The sequence below is a fragment of the Zootoca vivipara genome, chromosome 11, assembly GCF_963506605.1.
Source record: "Zootoca vivipara chromosome 11, rZooViv1.1, whole genome shotgun sequence".
Lineage (NCBI taxonomy): Eukaryota > Metazoa > Chordata > Lepidosauria > Squamata > Lacertidae > Zootoca > Zootoca vivipara.
The window spans coordinates 60,069,695-60,084,691 of NC_083286.1; the positions used below are offsets into that span (position 1 = coordinate 60,069,695).

General features: G+C 47.0%; 1 protein-coding gene across 1 annotated transcript in view; it reads left to right on the forward strand.

Moving 5' to 3' along the window:
* CELF4 (CUGBP Elav-like family member 4) overlaps positions 1-14,997 on the forward strand; it is a 701,688-nt gene that overhangs the window by 668,278 nt on the left and 18,413 nt on the right. The window contains exon 13 of the mRNA XM_060280393.1: positions 8,821-8,988. Coding sequence (XP_060136376.1) covers positions 8,821-8,948 — 128 coding nt within the window. The 3' untranslated portion in view covers positions 8,949-8,988. The remainder of the gene's footprint in view (positions 1-8,820; positions 8,989-14,997) is intronic.

A 14,997-nucleotide genomic window follows, 5' to 3' on the forward strand; every position in this document is an offset into this window, starting at 1 on the left:
AGAGTTATCCATCTGTGATCTGTTTCCAGAGGCCTTTGGTAAGCTCACTAGTATGTGTGCCCAGACCCACTCACCCACTAGGAATGGAGGAGACGTCAGGGCTGGTTCACATTTTAAAGTGAACTTACCTAATTCCCAAAACAGTGCGTGAACCGAAACACAATGACCCTTCAAAATCCGCACTATTCCAAATTTGGTGGCACAGTCCTCCATCCAAATGATGTGTGCAGAAAAATTATTGTTATTTATTATTTATTGCAGGAGCCCAAGGTGGCATACATAGCTCACCCTCTCCCCAATTTTATCATCACAACAACCCTGTGAGGTAGGTTAGGCTGAGAGGCAGAGACTGGTCCCCAGCGAGCTTAATGGCTGAGTGGCAATTTGAACCCTGGTCTCCCAGGGTATTAGTCTAGTACTGGCTCTCCACCTTAGTGAAAATTATAATCAGCTGCATACATATATATTAATGAAAATAACATACAATGTGTTATATTATGGTAAAACTGCATACTGATATGTTTAAGAGAGAGAGAGGGGAGAGAGAGAGAGAGAGAGATCACAAACTGGGGTGAAAATGTTGAGAAAGGGACTTAAGATCTGAAAAACAAGGGTCTGGGGGAAGCTAAAACATGTCGAGAATTTGTGGAGCACTGAGTAAATCCAGGGCTGCAGTGGTCCTTCACCCACATTCTCACAACCCTAGTTTCAGCACGCTTTTTGTGGTCATGTGAGTAATGGTTGAGGGAGTTGGGTATGTTACGCATGGAGAAGAGAAGACATATCGGCGTATGATAGCCAACTTCAAATATCTGAAGGGAAGATCTTGGAAGATGGAGCAAGCTTGTTTTCTGCTGCTCCAGAGGGCAGGACCCGAATCAATGGATTCAAATGACAAGAAAGGAGTTTCTGCCTAAATGTTAGGAAGAACCTTCTGACACTAAGAGCTGTTCCACCACCTCAGAAGGTGGTGGACTCTCCTTCACTGGAGGTTTTTAAACAGAGCTTGGATGGCCATCTGCTAGGGAATCTTTAGCTATGGTTCCCTTTGGGGTTCTTTCCAAACCTACCATTCTATGATTCTAAGACTTATACCTGGCTGGTGAACACAGGGACCAGGGGCCATCTCTACTGGGAATAATTAACCATTTTCTTAAGTCTTCCCCCACCTCCCAAGGAAATCCACTTGATGGATTCTTGTGAGATGGGGCAAGCAATTTTCAGAAGGTATAACAGCCTACTATTGGCCACTGAGAAAGTGAACCACAAAAATCTGAATTTGGCTTTGCTCATTTTTAAAATCAATCAATCGATTGATTGATTGATTGATTGATTGTGTGCTGTGATTACTAAGACCCAACATGGGTTTCTCAAAAACAAGTCATGCCAGACAAATCCCATTTCTTTTTAGAGTTACAAATTTGTGGAATGTGTGGACATAGTATATCTTGATTTCAGTAAGAGCTGTTTAACAGTGGAACGGTCTCCGGAGGTTGTGGACTCTCCTTCCTTAAAGGGTTTTAAGCAGAGGTTAGATGGCCATCTCTGTCGTGTTAGTTGAGATCCCTGCATTGCAGGGAGTTGGACTAGATGACCCTCAGGGACCCTTCCAACTCTACAGTTCTAAGCTTCTATAATTCTGTTAATTAATTTGAAACCCCTGCCATCTAGGCAGGCTCCAAGTCCCAGCAACGATCCCACCCACTGGCCTTTCCTTGACCTTACGGTGAAGTTTATTCCGTGCCAAGGCGCAAGCTGCGCTTGGCAGCTGCGAATGATGGGAGGAGAAAAGTCTCCAGTTGGATGGGAAGGTATGAATGAAAAATAGAGGCCCATAAAACTTCTTGCCCTCCGCCCACATTCCGCGACAGCGTCTAGGCAATCAGGGGAGGGAGGGAGGGAGGGTGACCGGCAGGGGGGGCGTTGGAAGAGCCGCACAAGTATTAGGGCCGTGAGCCACTATTCATTTTACAAACTATAATTAATTTGATGTTTAGATTAATTTCTGATGCGCTCTCAAAGGTGCATGGAAAGCATTTTTCCTTTATTATAATGTTGATTGCTTATTGGGGAGATAAATCTAACTGTCAGTTATGTACCGACTTACCAAAACTTTCAGACCTAGCAAGCATGTCTGCACACAAGGAGCAGCTGCTCTGCTGTTCTGCAGTTAAAGAGACAGCCCAGCCTTTTCCCAGGCAACTCAGGCAACAACAGCAGCAAAAAAACCCTCTGCACATGAGTTGCAAGGGTCTTCCTTGTCTTTTCTTTCTTTCTTTCTTTCGAAGGGACGTGGGTGGTATTGCAAAGGTCACATCGCAGAAGAAAACTCGACTGCATATTTCAATTGATTCTCGGTCCAATCTTTGTTAATTTGTCCCCCTTTGGATAACTTTCAAAGGTGGGGGGTTGGAAGAGGAGGTGCAGCTGGAGAATAATGTGGGGGTGAGGGCAGCATAGAAGGCATAGAGAAAAAGTGTCTGAGAATGAATGGAAAACTAGGCTGGAGGGGGTGGCAAACTGAAAGGAGATGAGAGCCTCAGGGGTGAGGAAGGCTAATGCATATCCTTTCTGGTTTGAAATCTTCAGCCCAATCTTCAGGTCCGTGCCTCTAAGCTACCTTTCTAAATCATGGAGAAATTTCGCATTTTGCAAGTTCTTGTAGAAGCAGCCACGCTCACTGGCAATTAAAATTCTACTTATGCTCGCAGTGGGAGCAGAACCAGGTGTGAGAGCAGGAGTCACTGCCACAGCACACATTTATTCATTCATTCAATAGTTATTTGTTGCATTTATAGAAAAGGGTGGGGCGTGGTTTGCATTAGGTAGGAAACCAACTGGCTAAGCCTATGGAGACCCTGTCCCTCTGTCTCCAAGAATGTGACCAGAAGGATGACGTTCCCTCCCTGGTCCACTCAAGCCAACTGTCACTCCCACGCCCAAGCTAAAATCTCATTGCTTGGGGGAGAGGGAGACCAGAGACCAGATGGGCAAGAGGTGCCCATCAAGCATGTCACATGGGCTGTCAAATGGAAGATGGAGGAAACTTGGTTTCTCCTGCTCTGGAGGGCAGGACCCAAACCAATAGCTGCAAGTTACAAGAAGGGAGATTTCAACTAAACACCAGGAAGAACCTTTGGACAGTAGGAGCTGCCCGACAGCGGAACAGAATCCCTCATTGGAGGTTTTTAAGCAGAGGTTGAATGGCCATCTGTCATGGATGTTTTAGTTGAGATTTCTGCATTTGCGGGGTTTGGACTAGAGGGCCACCAGGGACCCCTTCCAACTCTATGATTCTATGTGCTGCTCTCTCTACCCCAGTGGTTCCCAAACCATTTGGGGCCACTGCCCCTTGCTTCCATAAACTCATCCCCAGTGCCCCCTACCCTACCCAAAAGCAGAGTAGCGGTTTGCATGACACTGTAAGAAAAAGGATAGCACAATAAAATTCAAAACAGTAACAATTAATTGCACATTTATTCAAAATCCATTGAAAACTACTTAGTCCAATTGATTCAACAAAATTGATGAACTTGATTCAGTGATACCAGCTTTTGAAAGTCTGGTAGCCCTTGCTTCTTACCTCCCCACTAGGAAATCCCACTGCCCCCTATGAAATGGTACCACTCACTTTGGGAAACACTGTTTTGCCTCCAAATGGGCTCCAAGAACCACACCCCAGGGACCCCAGCTTTGCAGCAAAGAGAGCCCTTATACATCCTAAGAGCACAATCAAAAACCGTTGGTCCTAGCAGCCCACGCTGCAGACTTATCTCTGCTTAGAAAGGAGATGTGTTTGTTTTGCTTTCCTGCCTGCTCACATGCAAGGATGCCTTGCGAGAGTGCATTTGAAGCCCAAAGCTGCAATCCTCTGCTCACTTACTCCCAAGTAAGCCCTGTTGAACCAAGTGGGGGGCGGGCAGGCGATATTTCTGAGTAAATACACACAGGAGCTGACAGACTTGTAAGTGTCCAGTACTTCTTCAAGGCAAGGGATAGAGGTCTGTGGGCAAAATAGTTTTGGTTCCCCAAACACCCCACCCTGCAGGAGATAGAAAGTAAATCTCCATGCTATCATGGCTGGTAGAGTTTATAAATATTCATAATTCAAGAAGTGAATACAGTGGAGAGCTCAGATGGATGGAGGGCATTTAAAAGAGAGAGAGAGCAGAACCATCCATTTAATGTCTCTGGTTGATGCTGGAGACATACAGGATGGCATTCCCTGATGCTAGTCCAAGGATGGTTGCTATTCCCTAGGCCAGGAAAGAAACCCACAATAACAGCTGAAATACATTATTTATTCTGTTGTTCATACAGTTTAACTTCCCAGCTCTCCCCTCCCTGCACAGAAGAACAGTCTTTAATTCAATATCTCTGAGAGATACTTGTGGTTCCGATTTAAGAGAACATAAGTCCAGGCGTTAACGTGCTTGTTTGCATTAAATTCAGATTTCGTTTTCCATACAGTTTTATATGAAAAGAGACGCTTACTGGAATTAGATTTTTATATATATTAAAAAATCCTATTTGAATATAAAAGCTCCAATTTTATTTGTTTGTTTTTCTTTTAAAAAAAAAATCATCGATTTTTATCCACCCTGCCACGAGGTGATTTTTTTCCTAGACAATTATTCTGCAATTACTCTTCCTTATAAATGAACTCCTACATGGAGAAATTATGTGACGAATCAATGAAAACTAACTTTGCATTTCCACTGCTTGAATCACAATTTTCCCATACAGAACTCATTTATTAGTACAAAGGAACCATGGAAGTAATATGAAAGTTGACGGAGTGTGCGATTCAAGCCCGCCAGCCATGCACAGGGTTAAATCCTGAGATCTCTGCAGCGATAACAAAATCAAGCAGATTCTTCAGCTAAAATATATAGTGGCTGATGTCCAATGTAGTCATTACTCCAAGCAGACCCATTGAAATCACTGGGCAAAAGTAACTTGTCCGTTGATTGCAATGGGTCTACTGCTATGACCCAATATATTTCCACACATTGGCTAATGTTTTCTCATCTATTCTGCCTTTAAGATTTAAGATTTTAAAATTATTACTGGAGGGGAGTGGGCTGTTGTGATCAGATCAGGTTTTCCATAATGGCAGCTGTTTGGCCAGTGTGAGAACAGGATGCTGAACTAGGTGGGCCCTTGGCCTGATCCAGCAGGCTCTTCTTATATTCTTATCAATGGTACCTTTTTCCCGATCCCCAACCATAGCCTTCCTCCTGTTTGAGAGAGCATTCCCTGGCGACTATCGCAGCACTTTGCCTTTGTCGCATGCAGCTTGGTTCAATTGCTCGAGCCACCTAGAGGCATTTGTTCTTTGGCAACACAGCTGGAGCCCCTTCAGTGGCCCGAGAGCAGCTTCCCTTTGGTAGAATCCCACACCACTAGGTAGTCAGTGCAACATGTAGCAGCTGCTGAAAGGTAAAAGGTAAAGGGGGCCCTGACCATCAGGTCCAGTCGTGTCTGACTCTGGGGTTGCGGCGCTCATCTCGCTCTATAGGCTGAGGGAGCCGGCGTTTGTCCGCAGACAGCTTCCAGGTCATGTGGCCAGCATGACTAAGTTGCTTCTGGCGAACCAGAGCAGTGCAGGAAAACGCCGTTTACCTTCCCGCCGGAGAGGTACCCATTAATCTACTCGCACTTTGACGTGCTTTTGAACTGCTAGGCGGGCAGGAGCAGGGACCGAGCAACGGGAGCTCACCCCGTTGCAGGTATTCGAACCACCGACCTTCTGATCAGCAAGCCCTAGACTCTGTGGTTTAACCCACAGCGCCACCTGGGTCCCTTAGGCAGGGCCAACTGCATGGGTCTTTCTCGTCCAATTTCCACTCTGCCAAATTCAGAAGGTTGTCCACTAGCCGGGTGACTTGCTTGTGCTCTGCTGCAGGGATAGTCAGTGTGATGCCTTTTGGATGTAACTGGACTACAAAGCCCATCAGGCTCAGGCAGCAAGGACAGTGATGGGAGGTTGAGGTCCATTAACAATTGGAAGGCATCATATCAGCTTCTCTGGCTCAATTGCCAGAGAACTGGATTGCAGTGGGTTGTTGTTCAGGCAGAGTTATAACTGGGACTAGATGGCCTTTGGGTTCCATTTGAGAATTTCCATGACTCCTTTAAACACCCCTGCATTAAACCGCAAAACCACAGGCACAGAAGCCTTGCCATGGATCCCCCTCCATTTGCTGCTGCGCCAGGAGTGCTGCTGCTAGGAAATTCCTGCCAGGGACGGCTTTGTAGTAGCAGCAGCAGCAGCAGCAGCAGCAACTAAACCGGACACTCCCTTCGAATAAGAACTCCCATATTTTAGAGCTGACAACTTTGCGGAACAAGGGAGATCAGATGCCCTGAGCTGCAACCCTTGCAAATTTCTTGATCCTTTACAGCCTTGCTAAATCATTTATTTAGCACAGCCTTTTAACATAATCCCGGAGAAAAAAAACATAAAATAGATTTATCACAAAACCCTGTCCTCCTACAACCATCTTCAGACTAGTACATATATTTCTCTGATTATTAATTAACGTAGGCACGGAATGAGCTAAGAGCTTTTTAACCTCTCCTTCTCTCTCTCTCTCTCTCTCTCTCTCTCTCTCTCTCTCTCTCTCTCTCTCTCTCTCTCTCTTCTAAAGAAGAGTAAGGCCTTCCAAGAACTCGATTCAGGGTGTTCTATTATTACTGCTAGCCCCAATCCAAGGCTGATCCCATGTAATGCGTGGGAAACTGTTAACCAGGGTATGGGGAGAGGGCACCTCCATCACTGAGTGTTTTATATCAACCAAAGGGTGAGGTCTGAACTCCAAAACTAGGCAGTGAAGATGAACCAAAGGGGACGGGAGAATCTGACAATTTCGGTTTCTCCGAGTTTCTCGTTTCTCCAATCTTAAACTCAGTTCTCCAGACTCCAGTTTTGTATGTGTATTATTGCATTTTAGCATATTGTTCCGCTAAGATGCATTCTTGCTTGCAATTTTGCTTAATATACACATTTTTTGCAATAGAATCCGCCATCCCACCCACCCCCCAAAAAATATAACGCATTGCAAAATTTGAAGAAGTATGGATTTTGAAGGATGGCTGTGTTTCTGTCCCTACACTGTTTTGGAATGTGGAAATGGTGCAGGGTTCTCCTTTAAATGTGAACAGGGCCGAACTTCTGCCTACTCCCTAATGTACACCCTCTGAGCAACGAAAGTGGGAAAAGGAAATGAAAAGAGGGAGAGAGGATAAGGAGGGCAAAAAAGGAAGGTTTTGAGAAATAAGGTTTGCTTATTTATTCCTGGTCTCCAGCCCCCCCCCCCAAAAAAAACTAATGCAGAGTATAGTTACTGTGGAGACGCTAAACATCACCTGTTCTCCCTATAAAATCAACAGCTCCATTTTAAAAATTGGAAGACTCTGATCACAATCTTCCCTCATCTCATATTGTTGAGAAATATTATATCCACCCTCTAAATTGCACCAAAGTCCCATAAAGGGCATGTTATATTGGATTGGGGAGCAGAATCATTTTATTTTTCCACTTTCAGTGACTTGCCTCTGGCAGGAGCATCTCCTTGAAGGAGCAACTCTGGCTGCTTTTCAGACACAAGGGGGTTGGACTGGAAGATCCTTGGGGTTCCTTCCAGCTCTACAACTCTATGACTCTATGACCAGACAAATTATTATTCATTCATTCATTCATTCCCTGCTCATCTGGCTGGGTTTCCCTAGCCACTCTGGGCAGCTTCCAACAAAAGATTAAAAATACATTAAAACATCAGTCATTAAAAACTTGCCTAAAAGATGTCTTCTAAAAGTCAGATAGTTGTTTATTTTCTTGACATCTAATAGGAGGGCGTTCCACAGGGCAAGCGCCTCTACCGAGAAGGCCCTCTGCCTGCTTCCCTGTAACCTCACTTCTCGCAGGGAGGGAACCGCCAGAAGGCCCTCGGAGCTGGACCTCAGTGTCTGGGCTGAATGATGGGGGTGGAGAATCTCCTTCAGGTATACTGGGCTGAGGCCGTTTAGGGCTTTGAAGGTCAGCACCAACACTTTGAATTGTGCTCGGAAATGAGCAGCCTTGTTCATGCGTTTGCCCTCAAGCATGCACACTGACTATTCCACTTGCTAGAGTATTCTTCCTACAGTTTCATATCCAAACGCAGGTCCTGAACATTTGCATGCACAGCCACCAAACTTTTCTGACTTCCACGTTATGGAAGGATGCATTCTGAATTGCCTGCATAGGTCTGGCAGAATAGAAACGTTTTCAGCGGGCATTTAAAAGTTGGCACGGAAGGTGCCTGCTGAATCTCTAGTGGCAGAGAGTTCCACTGGACTAGGACAATGACACTAAAGGCTCCGTTTCTTCTTCTTGCCGATTGAGCCTCACCAACTTGGGGGAATGACCAGCTATGGTCTCAGAGAGGTACTCTGGACCTAAGTTGTCCAGGGCTTTGTAAATAGACACAAGGACCTTGAACCTGGCTCAGCTTCTTGTCATCATCAAATGAGACACACCAACCCATACCAGTTGGACCCAGCTCTTCCCATGGCCTCGCTTCCCACCTCACCTGTCAGCCGAGGCTTGCCAGAGATCAAGGCTCTGTCCATCCCATCCGCACCCTTCCCACTCCCCGCCATGACAACGGAGCAGCCATACCACCCCACCTCTTGCGCCACCTGGCAGCTCTGCCATCCACCGGCCCCCTTCGCCCGCACTCCATCCTCATCCTCGAAGTTGGTCTTGTGTGTGGGGTGGCCCGGCGACCCCCTCCAGCTGGTTAAACCCTGCGCCTTTGCCTTGTGTCTTGACAGGCTTTGTGAGTTTTGACAATCCTGCTAGTGCCCAGGCTGCCATCCAGGCTATGAACGGCTTCCAGATTGGCATGAAGAGGCTGAAGGTGCAGCTGAAGAGGCCAAAGGATGCTAACCGCCCCTACTGAAGCATTGTGGGAAACTCTGGATAAGCAAGGTCTAGCACAGGTAACTGCTCAGGGAGGGAAGGGGCCAGGGGAACGTCACCTGTTGTCCAATAGCGTCTCTTGTGTCATGGACCCTGACCGTTCAGTCTCTGAGGGGGTCTGCTTTCTCCTCTAGAGCTAGACCAGAAAGTATAAACACGAAGTGGGATCGGACGTCTTTAAGCATCATTGTTGGTGCTGGAAAAGGAGAGACAATATAAGTGATCTGGAACCTCCTTTCCCCACCTCTACCCCGTTTTTGTCAAGCTTGCAAGTCACAGAGGTCAACTCCCCAGTTCTTCTTCTCTGGCACCAGCTCAGTCATCTAAAAAGCAAAAGTTGGAAGAGGTACTAAGAGGGGATAGGCATTTTGTGCGCATAGAGGCCCATCACCAATATGATTCCCATGGCTGTTCGCTGACCAGGAGGGTCATAGGAACATTCCACTCTGAACGTCTCCCCTGCAAACTCCCATGAAATGAATGGGAAGTTGCTCCATTGCGTAACAATACCCCCTCGTTCCAGTGGGATGGATGTTGTCAGTGCCCTGTGAATCTTGTAGTTGGTGAACGTGTTAAAGACACAAGTTGATGTTGTGGTTTTCAAACGGAAGGACCTGTCCAGTTTACGCATATCGCTAGTTCTGTGTTCTAAGCATGTCAAAACATTTTCCATTCCTTGTACGGTTGGGGGGGGGGCGGTCAGTCTTTATTATGTGATGCCTTCTGATCAGGATGTGTGAGAGGAGGAGCTTAGTACTACTCCTGTTCAGCCCTCAACAAAACTTGCAAAGGGGCATTAGATGATGGACTCTGAGTTCAACTGCCAAACGGGTGAAAAGGCCCGTTTTCATGGTGAACCATGAGCAGCATGGGACAATTGCAGGTTGCTGGTCTTGAAGGGTTGTTCATGTACCACTTAGGCTTCTATTTCAACTCTATACCTGCTGCTTGGGGGGGGGGAGAGAGATTCCTCTGTGCTTAGAAATGTGTGCTTCTTCTACCAGCCTTGCAAAATGCCCAGGCTTTCCCTGGGAGGAGAGGATGGTTGTGGTCTTTCCCGAGACTGGTAAAGGGAGAAAGAAGAGTGGATCCCACATGCATTCGTGAGGGTGGTGCAGGAAGTAGCAGAAGGTGGGTGCCTGTAGAATCCAAGTTGGGTGGCAGGACAAGGCATGGTTAGAGAGAACATCATTCCTTCTACTGGCAAACTTGCTTGCAGAGCTGTCGGCCTCTCACCCTTTTTTGAACGCCCTCCTCGTGGAGTGTTTCCTCAGCCTGCTCTCTCTGAGAGTCCTCTGGGCAGCTGCTGCTACCACCCCTGAACTCCCCCCCCCCCAGAGCCTTTGGGAGGCAGAGGCCTGAGAGGGCATCAGAGGAGGGAGGGAAGGAAAGAGGGACACCCTTGACCATCCTTCAAGGCACCCCAGGGTGCCATGGCACACTAATTGAAAATCACTGGCATACGACATTATTAGTGGGGCAGGAGAGTTTTGGGGGGGGGGATCACATCTGGCAACCAATGGGCCCCATTCGTTTCAGATAGTATACGGGTAGATGAGCGTAAAAAGCATGAGATGCAATTTTTCACGGCCCTCTAGCAGCTATGGTGGGTCCTTTACCAGAAGTAATATATTTAGTGCGAGCTCTGAAAGTGTACATCCAATTCTGACCAAGCTAGGCCTCCTAGAGCAAAATATACATCAGGAGGCAGACTTCCATGAAAGGTGGTGGACTCTCCTTCCATGGCGGTTTGTGATCAGAGGTTGGATGTCCACCTGTCACAGATGATTTAGTTGAGATTCCTGCATTGCTGGGTGTCGGACTAGATGGCACTCGAAGTCCCTTCCGACTCCACGATTCTATGGTTCTATGATCTGTTCAACCACCATAAGAACAGGGTGCTGGATTAGATGGGCCATTGTCCTGATCCAGCAGGCTGTTCTTATGTTCTTAACATCAACTAAAAGTGGCTCGGGAGATCCCAAAACGGGCTGCGAAGTGCTCCAAAAGAGCCTGTCCGGAATTGGCGACTAGGCCATTGGGTGGAGATCCCTAGAGACGCCTCCATGTTTATCTGGAGCTCCCCTTGTGCGTAGGCCTCGCCAGTCACTTCTGCATGGAGGCGCTGGGTGTCCGCTGCCTTCTAAAGGACGTGCGTGTCCAACCTTCACCGTTAAACAAATAAGGAAGACCCCTTTCATTTGGAGGAAGCTCCACATGTGGGCCGAAGCTCCCAAGACATTGCTAGACTACGAGAGAAGAAGCAGAGCGAGAAAAGGAGCTGAGAGAGATGGAGGGAGAGAAAGCTTCACTCAATTAATTCTGAGTGCTTTTTTCATCCCTTTGATCAAATCCCTCTTTTAGAACACAAATTGTTTTAGCCTACAGTGGTTTTAAGGCTTGTTTTCGCCACTAATGCTCTCAAAGTTGTTTTCAGGCATTAAAAAGATCACTGAGATGTGGTAGATAAGGTCACAAGCTTCAACAAACAAAGCCCCCAAGGATCCTTCGGGGGGGGGGGGAGAAGCCGCCTCCCAACATGGCCGCCTTCTGTTCTCCCTTTCCTTTCTAATTACAGAAGCAGAGCCGAGAGGAGGGAGGTGTGAGTGTGTGGGAGGCCGGCGGGGAGGCAGGGCGGGAGGACGGAGAGAGGATCATTTGAGGCAAATCTGCCAAAATCAATATATTCTATTTCAAACCCTCCCGTCAAGATGAGAAGGCGAGGATTCCTAGGCACTCGGTGTGACTGCCAGATAGTAAGAAACAGAAAATAATGAGAGAGAAATGCCCAGTTGTGTGGACCGTTTGGGGGACCGTTCCTCAAAACCCCGTTGACAGTAGCCAATGCCACCCTATGTCCTAAAACGTTTGAAAGAAGAACATGGGAAGCTCCCTTCTAGGTAAAGGGGGAATGGTAGGCTATGGCAGGGTGGAGAGTTTGGGGTAGGTAGGGACTGCTCCAACACATAGGAGTCTTCAGGGAGATGTTTGCCCAGGTCTCTGGGTCTCAGGAAAGACGCCGTTTCCTTGGGATACCCTGGGCAATTCGGTTACCTGGCCTCAGAAAGGATATGGCAGGGTTGGAAAAGGTTCAGAAAAGGGTGAGGATACAGCGACTTCCCTACAACGGAAGTTTGCGGCGTTTGGGACTTTTTAGTTAAGAGAGAAGCCAAGTAGAAGTTTGTAAAAAATTATGCCTGACAGTGAACAGAGAAAATCTCTCTCCCTCTCTCATATAATGCTAGAATTTGTGTGCGTTCAGCGTGGATGAATGTTGGGAGATTAAGGGTAGATAAAAGAAAGTGTCTCCATACACAGCACAGAGCTGAACAACCTGGGAGACTAGGGTTCGAATCCTTACTCACTGGGTGAGCTTGGGCCAGTCACTGCCTCACAGCCTAGCCTACCTCGCAGGGTTGTCACGGGAGTTAAATGGGGAAGGGGAGAGCCATGTACTCAAGCTCCTTGGAGGAAAAGGTGGGATATAAATTCAATATATATGAGACCTCTGGGTATAGGGCGGGATATAAATTCAATAAATAATAATAATATCATAAATAGACAACCGTGATCGCCCCAAACCAGTTCAGCCCCCTCCCCTAAATCCAACAGGTCATTCACCTTTTGTCACAACTGGGCTCAAAATGCATTTTCACCAGGAGGTCTGCCTCCTGCTGCCTGCAAGGCAGCTAAGCGGTCAAGCTGGCCGGAAAAGGCATTTGGCTGCAGCAGGGTGACTGATGAACCATCTTGAGCTGCGCTTCACTAAGAGGAACCATAGGAGAAAAGAGCTCACCCATATTATTCCCGAAGTAGCTACTAACCAGGTCCTACATTTAACGCCTGCTTATGACTTGACTTTACTGCACCCTGCTGGAAAACGGGGGACCCAAGCTAAAAGTCTGAAGGGTCTGGAGCAAAGCGGGGGGGGGGGCATGGAACGCTGCTTGTTTTTATTATTATTTTAAAGTCGTTTATGTCCTTCTTCTTTTAGTGCATGGCGGGGTTTCTTTCCCTGTATTTCCCATCCTGATAGCATCCCTTTTAAACTGCCAGTCGCTTCAGCAATAGCACAACGCAGAGTTCTCTCCCATGAACTGCAAATTTCAATTTCTAATGGATGTGAAATCCCGTTTGCTAATTATCATGGTTATACTAAGATTGGCATACAATAGCCCACATTGATGGGAAACTGCAATAATTAATTACCGCGTTCGCTTCGAAATACAATCAGCAATTACCACGCTGAGGCAAAATTCCATTCAGCAATATTTGCTGCTTGTTCATGAGTGTGGCTTTTTGCTCCCTCTTTTTTTCCTTTTTTTTTAAAAGCAGGGCAGCTATTTGGCTACGTTGCAGTGTTGGCCCCTTAATGAGCAAGGGGTAGACAGGCTCAGCTCCCTTGCTTTGGGAGAGCTGGAGCTGTGGGAGGCGATGCAATTGAGATCTGATTGCGCGCGGAACTTTGATTAAAGACACACCCTCACCCAAATAATATCACAGGAAATTACAGCTATCGTTTTGTGAAAAAACAGCAGGCGAGGTTCCCCTCTCGCGGTTCCAAGAGGGCAGTAATCCAGTCAGTGGTGTTTTACCGTGGCATAAAGACAGGCATTTGTGCCCTTATTAAAGGCAGCATGTGTGTGAGAGTGGGCGAAACACAGTTCTTGGAAAAGGAAGCAAAAAGGCAGGATTTGGCCAGGCTGGGTTGCAGAATTCTGTGTCCTCAAGCTACTTCGTAGGTGGTGTTGTTCTGCCATTCTAAACCAGCACTAGCTGGGGTGCGGCTGGAACAGGCTGCTTAATTCTTTCCCTCCAACAGATCAAAATCCCACTTCCCAAGCTGCTTTTACACCCATGGCTGAAAAGCTGCAGGCAAACCAAAGCAGGGGGAATCATCATGGAGAGGGTCGTTCTGAGTGGGGGAAAGGAGTGGTGGGGAAAGGGTGAAGCAGCCTCCCTCTCGGCCCATTTTTCCTTCACTCTTGCTTACAGCCTGTCCAAGTAAAATGTCAGCACTTGTGCTGCTGTTGTGGTTTGTTAGGGACATGCGTGAGGGTTTCATTGCAGGGGAAATAAGCAGATTCTCTCCCAGTTGCGCCACGGCTAAGAAGGACATCAGCACTCGAGGCACATTATGAAGCATTGATGGTTATTTGTTCAGGTACTTATGCACCTCTTAATTCACTGCGGAGGCACCTTCTAAGTGGTTTGCAAGTATAAACCCAGTTTTATGTTATAATTATATATTGTTGTTGTTTAGTCGTTTAGTCGTGTCCGACTCTTCGTGACCACATGGACCATAGCACGCCAGGCACTCCTGTCTTGCACTGCCTCCCGCAGTTTGGTCAAACTCATGTTCGTAGCTTCGAGAACACTGTCCAACCATCTTGTCCTCTGTCGTCCCCTTCTCCTAGTGCCCTCAATCTTTCCCAACATCAGGGTCTTTTCCAAGGATTCTTCTCTTCTCATGAGGTGGCCAAAGTATTGGAGCCTCAGCTTCACGATCTGTCCTTCCAGGGAGCACTCAGGGCTGATTTCCTTAAGAATGGATAGGTTTGATCTTCTAGCAGTCCATGGGACTCTCAAGAGTCTCCTCCAGCACCATAATTCAAAAGCATCAATTCTTCGACGATCAGCCTTCTTTATGGTCCAGCTCTCACTTCCATACATCACTACTGGAAAAACCATAGCTTTAACTATACGGACCTTTGTCGGCAAAGTGATGTCTCTGCTTTTTAAGATGCTGTCTAGGTTTGTCATTGCTTTTCTCCCAAGAAGCAGGCGTCTTTTAATTTCGTGACTGCTGTCACCATCTGCAGTGATCAAGGAGCCCAAGAAAGTAAAATCTCTCACTGCCTCCATTTCTTCCCCTTCTATTTGCCAGGAGGTGATGGGACCAGTGGCCATGATCTTGGTTTTTTTGATGTTGAGCTTCAGACCATATTTTGCGCTCTCCTCTTTCACCCTCATTAAAAGGTTCTTTAATTCCTCCTCGCTTTCTGCCATCAAGGTTGTGTCATCTGCAT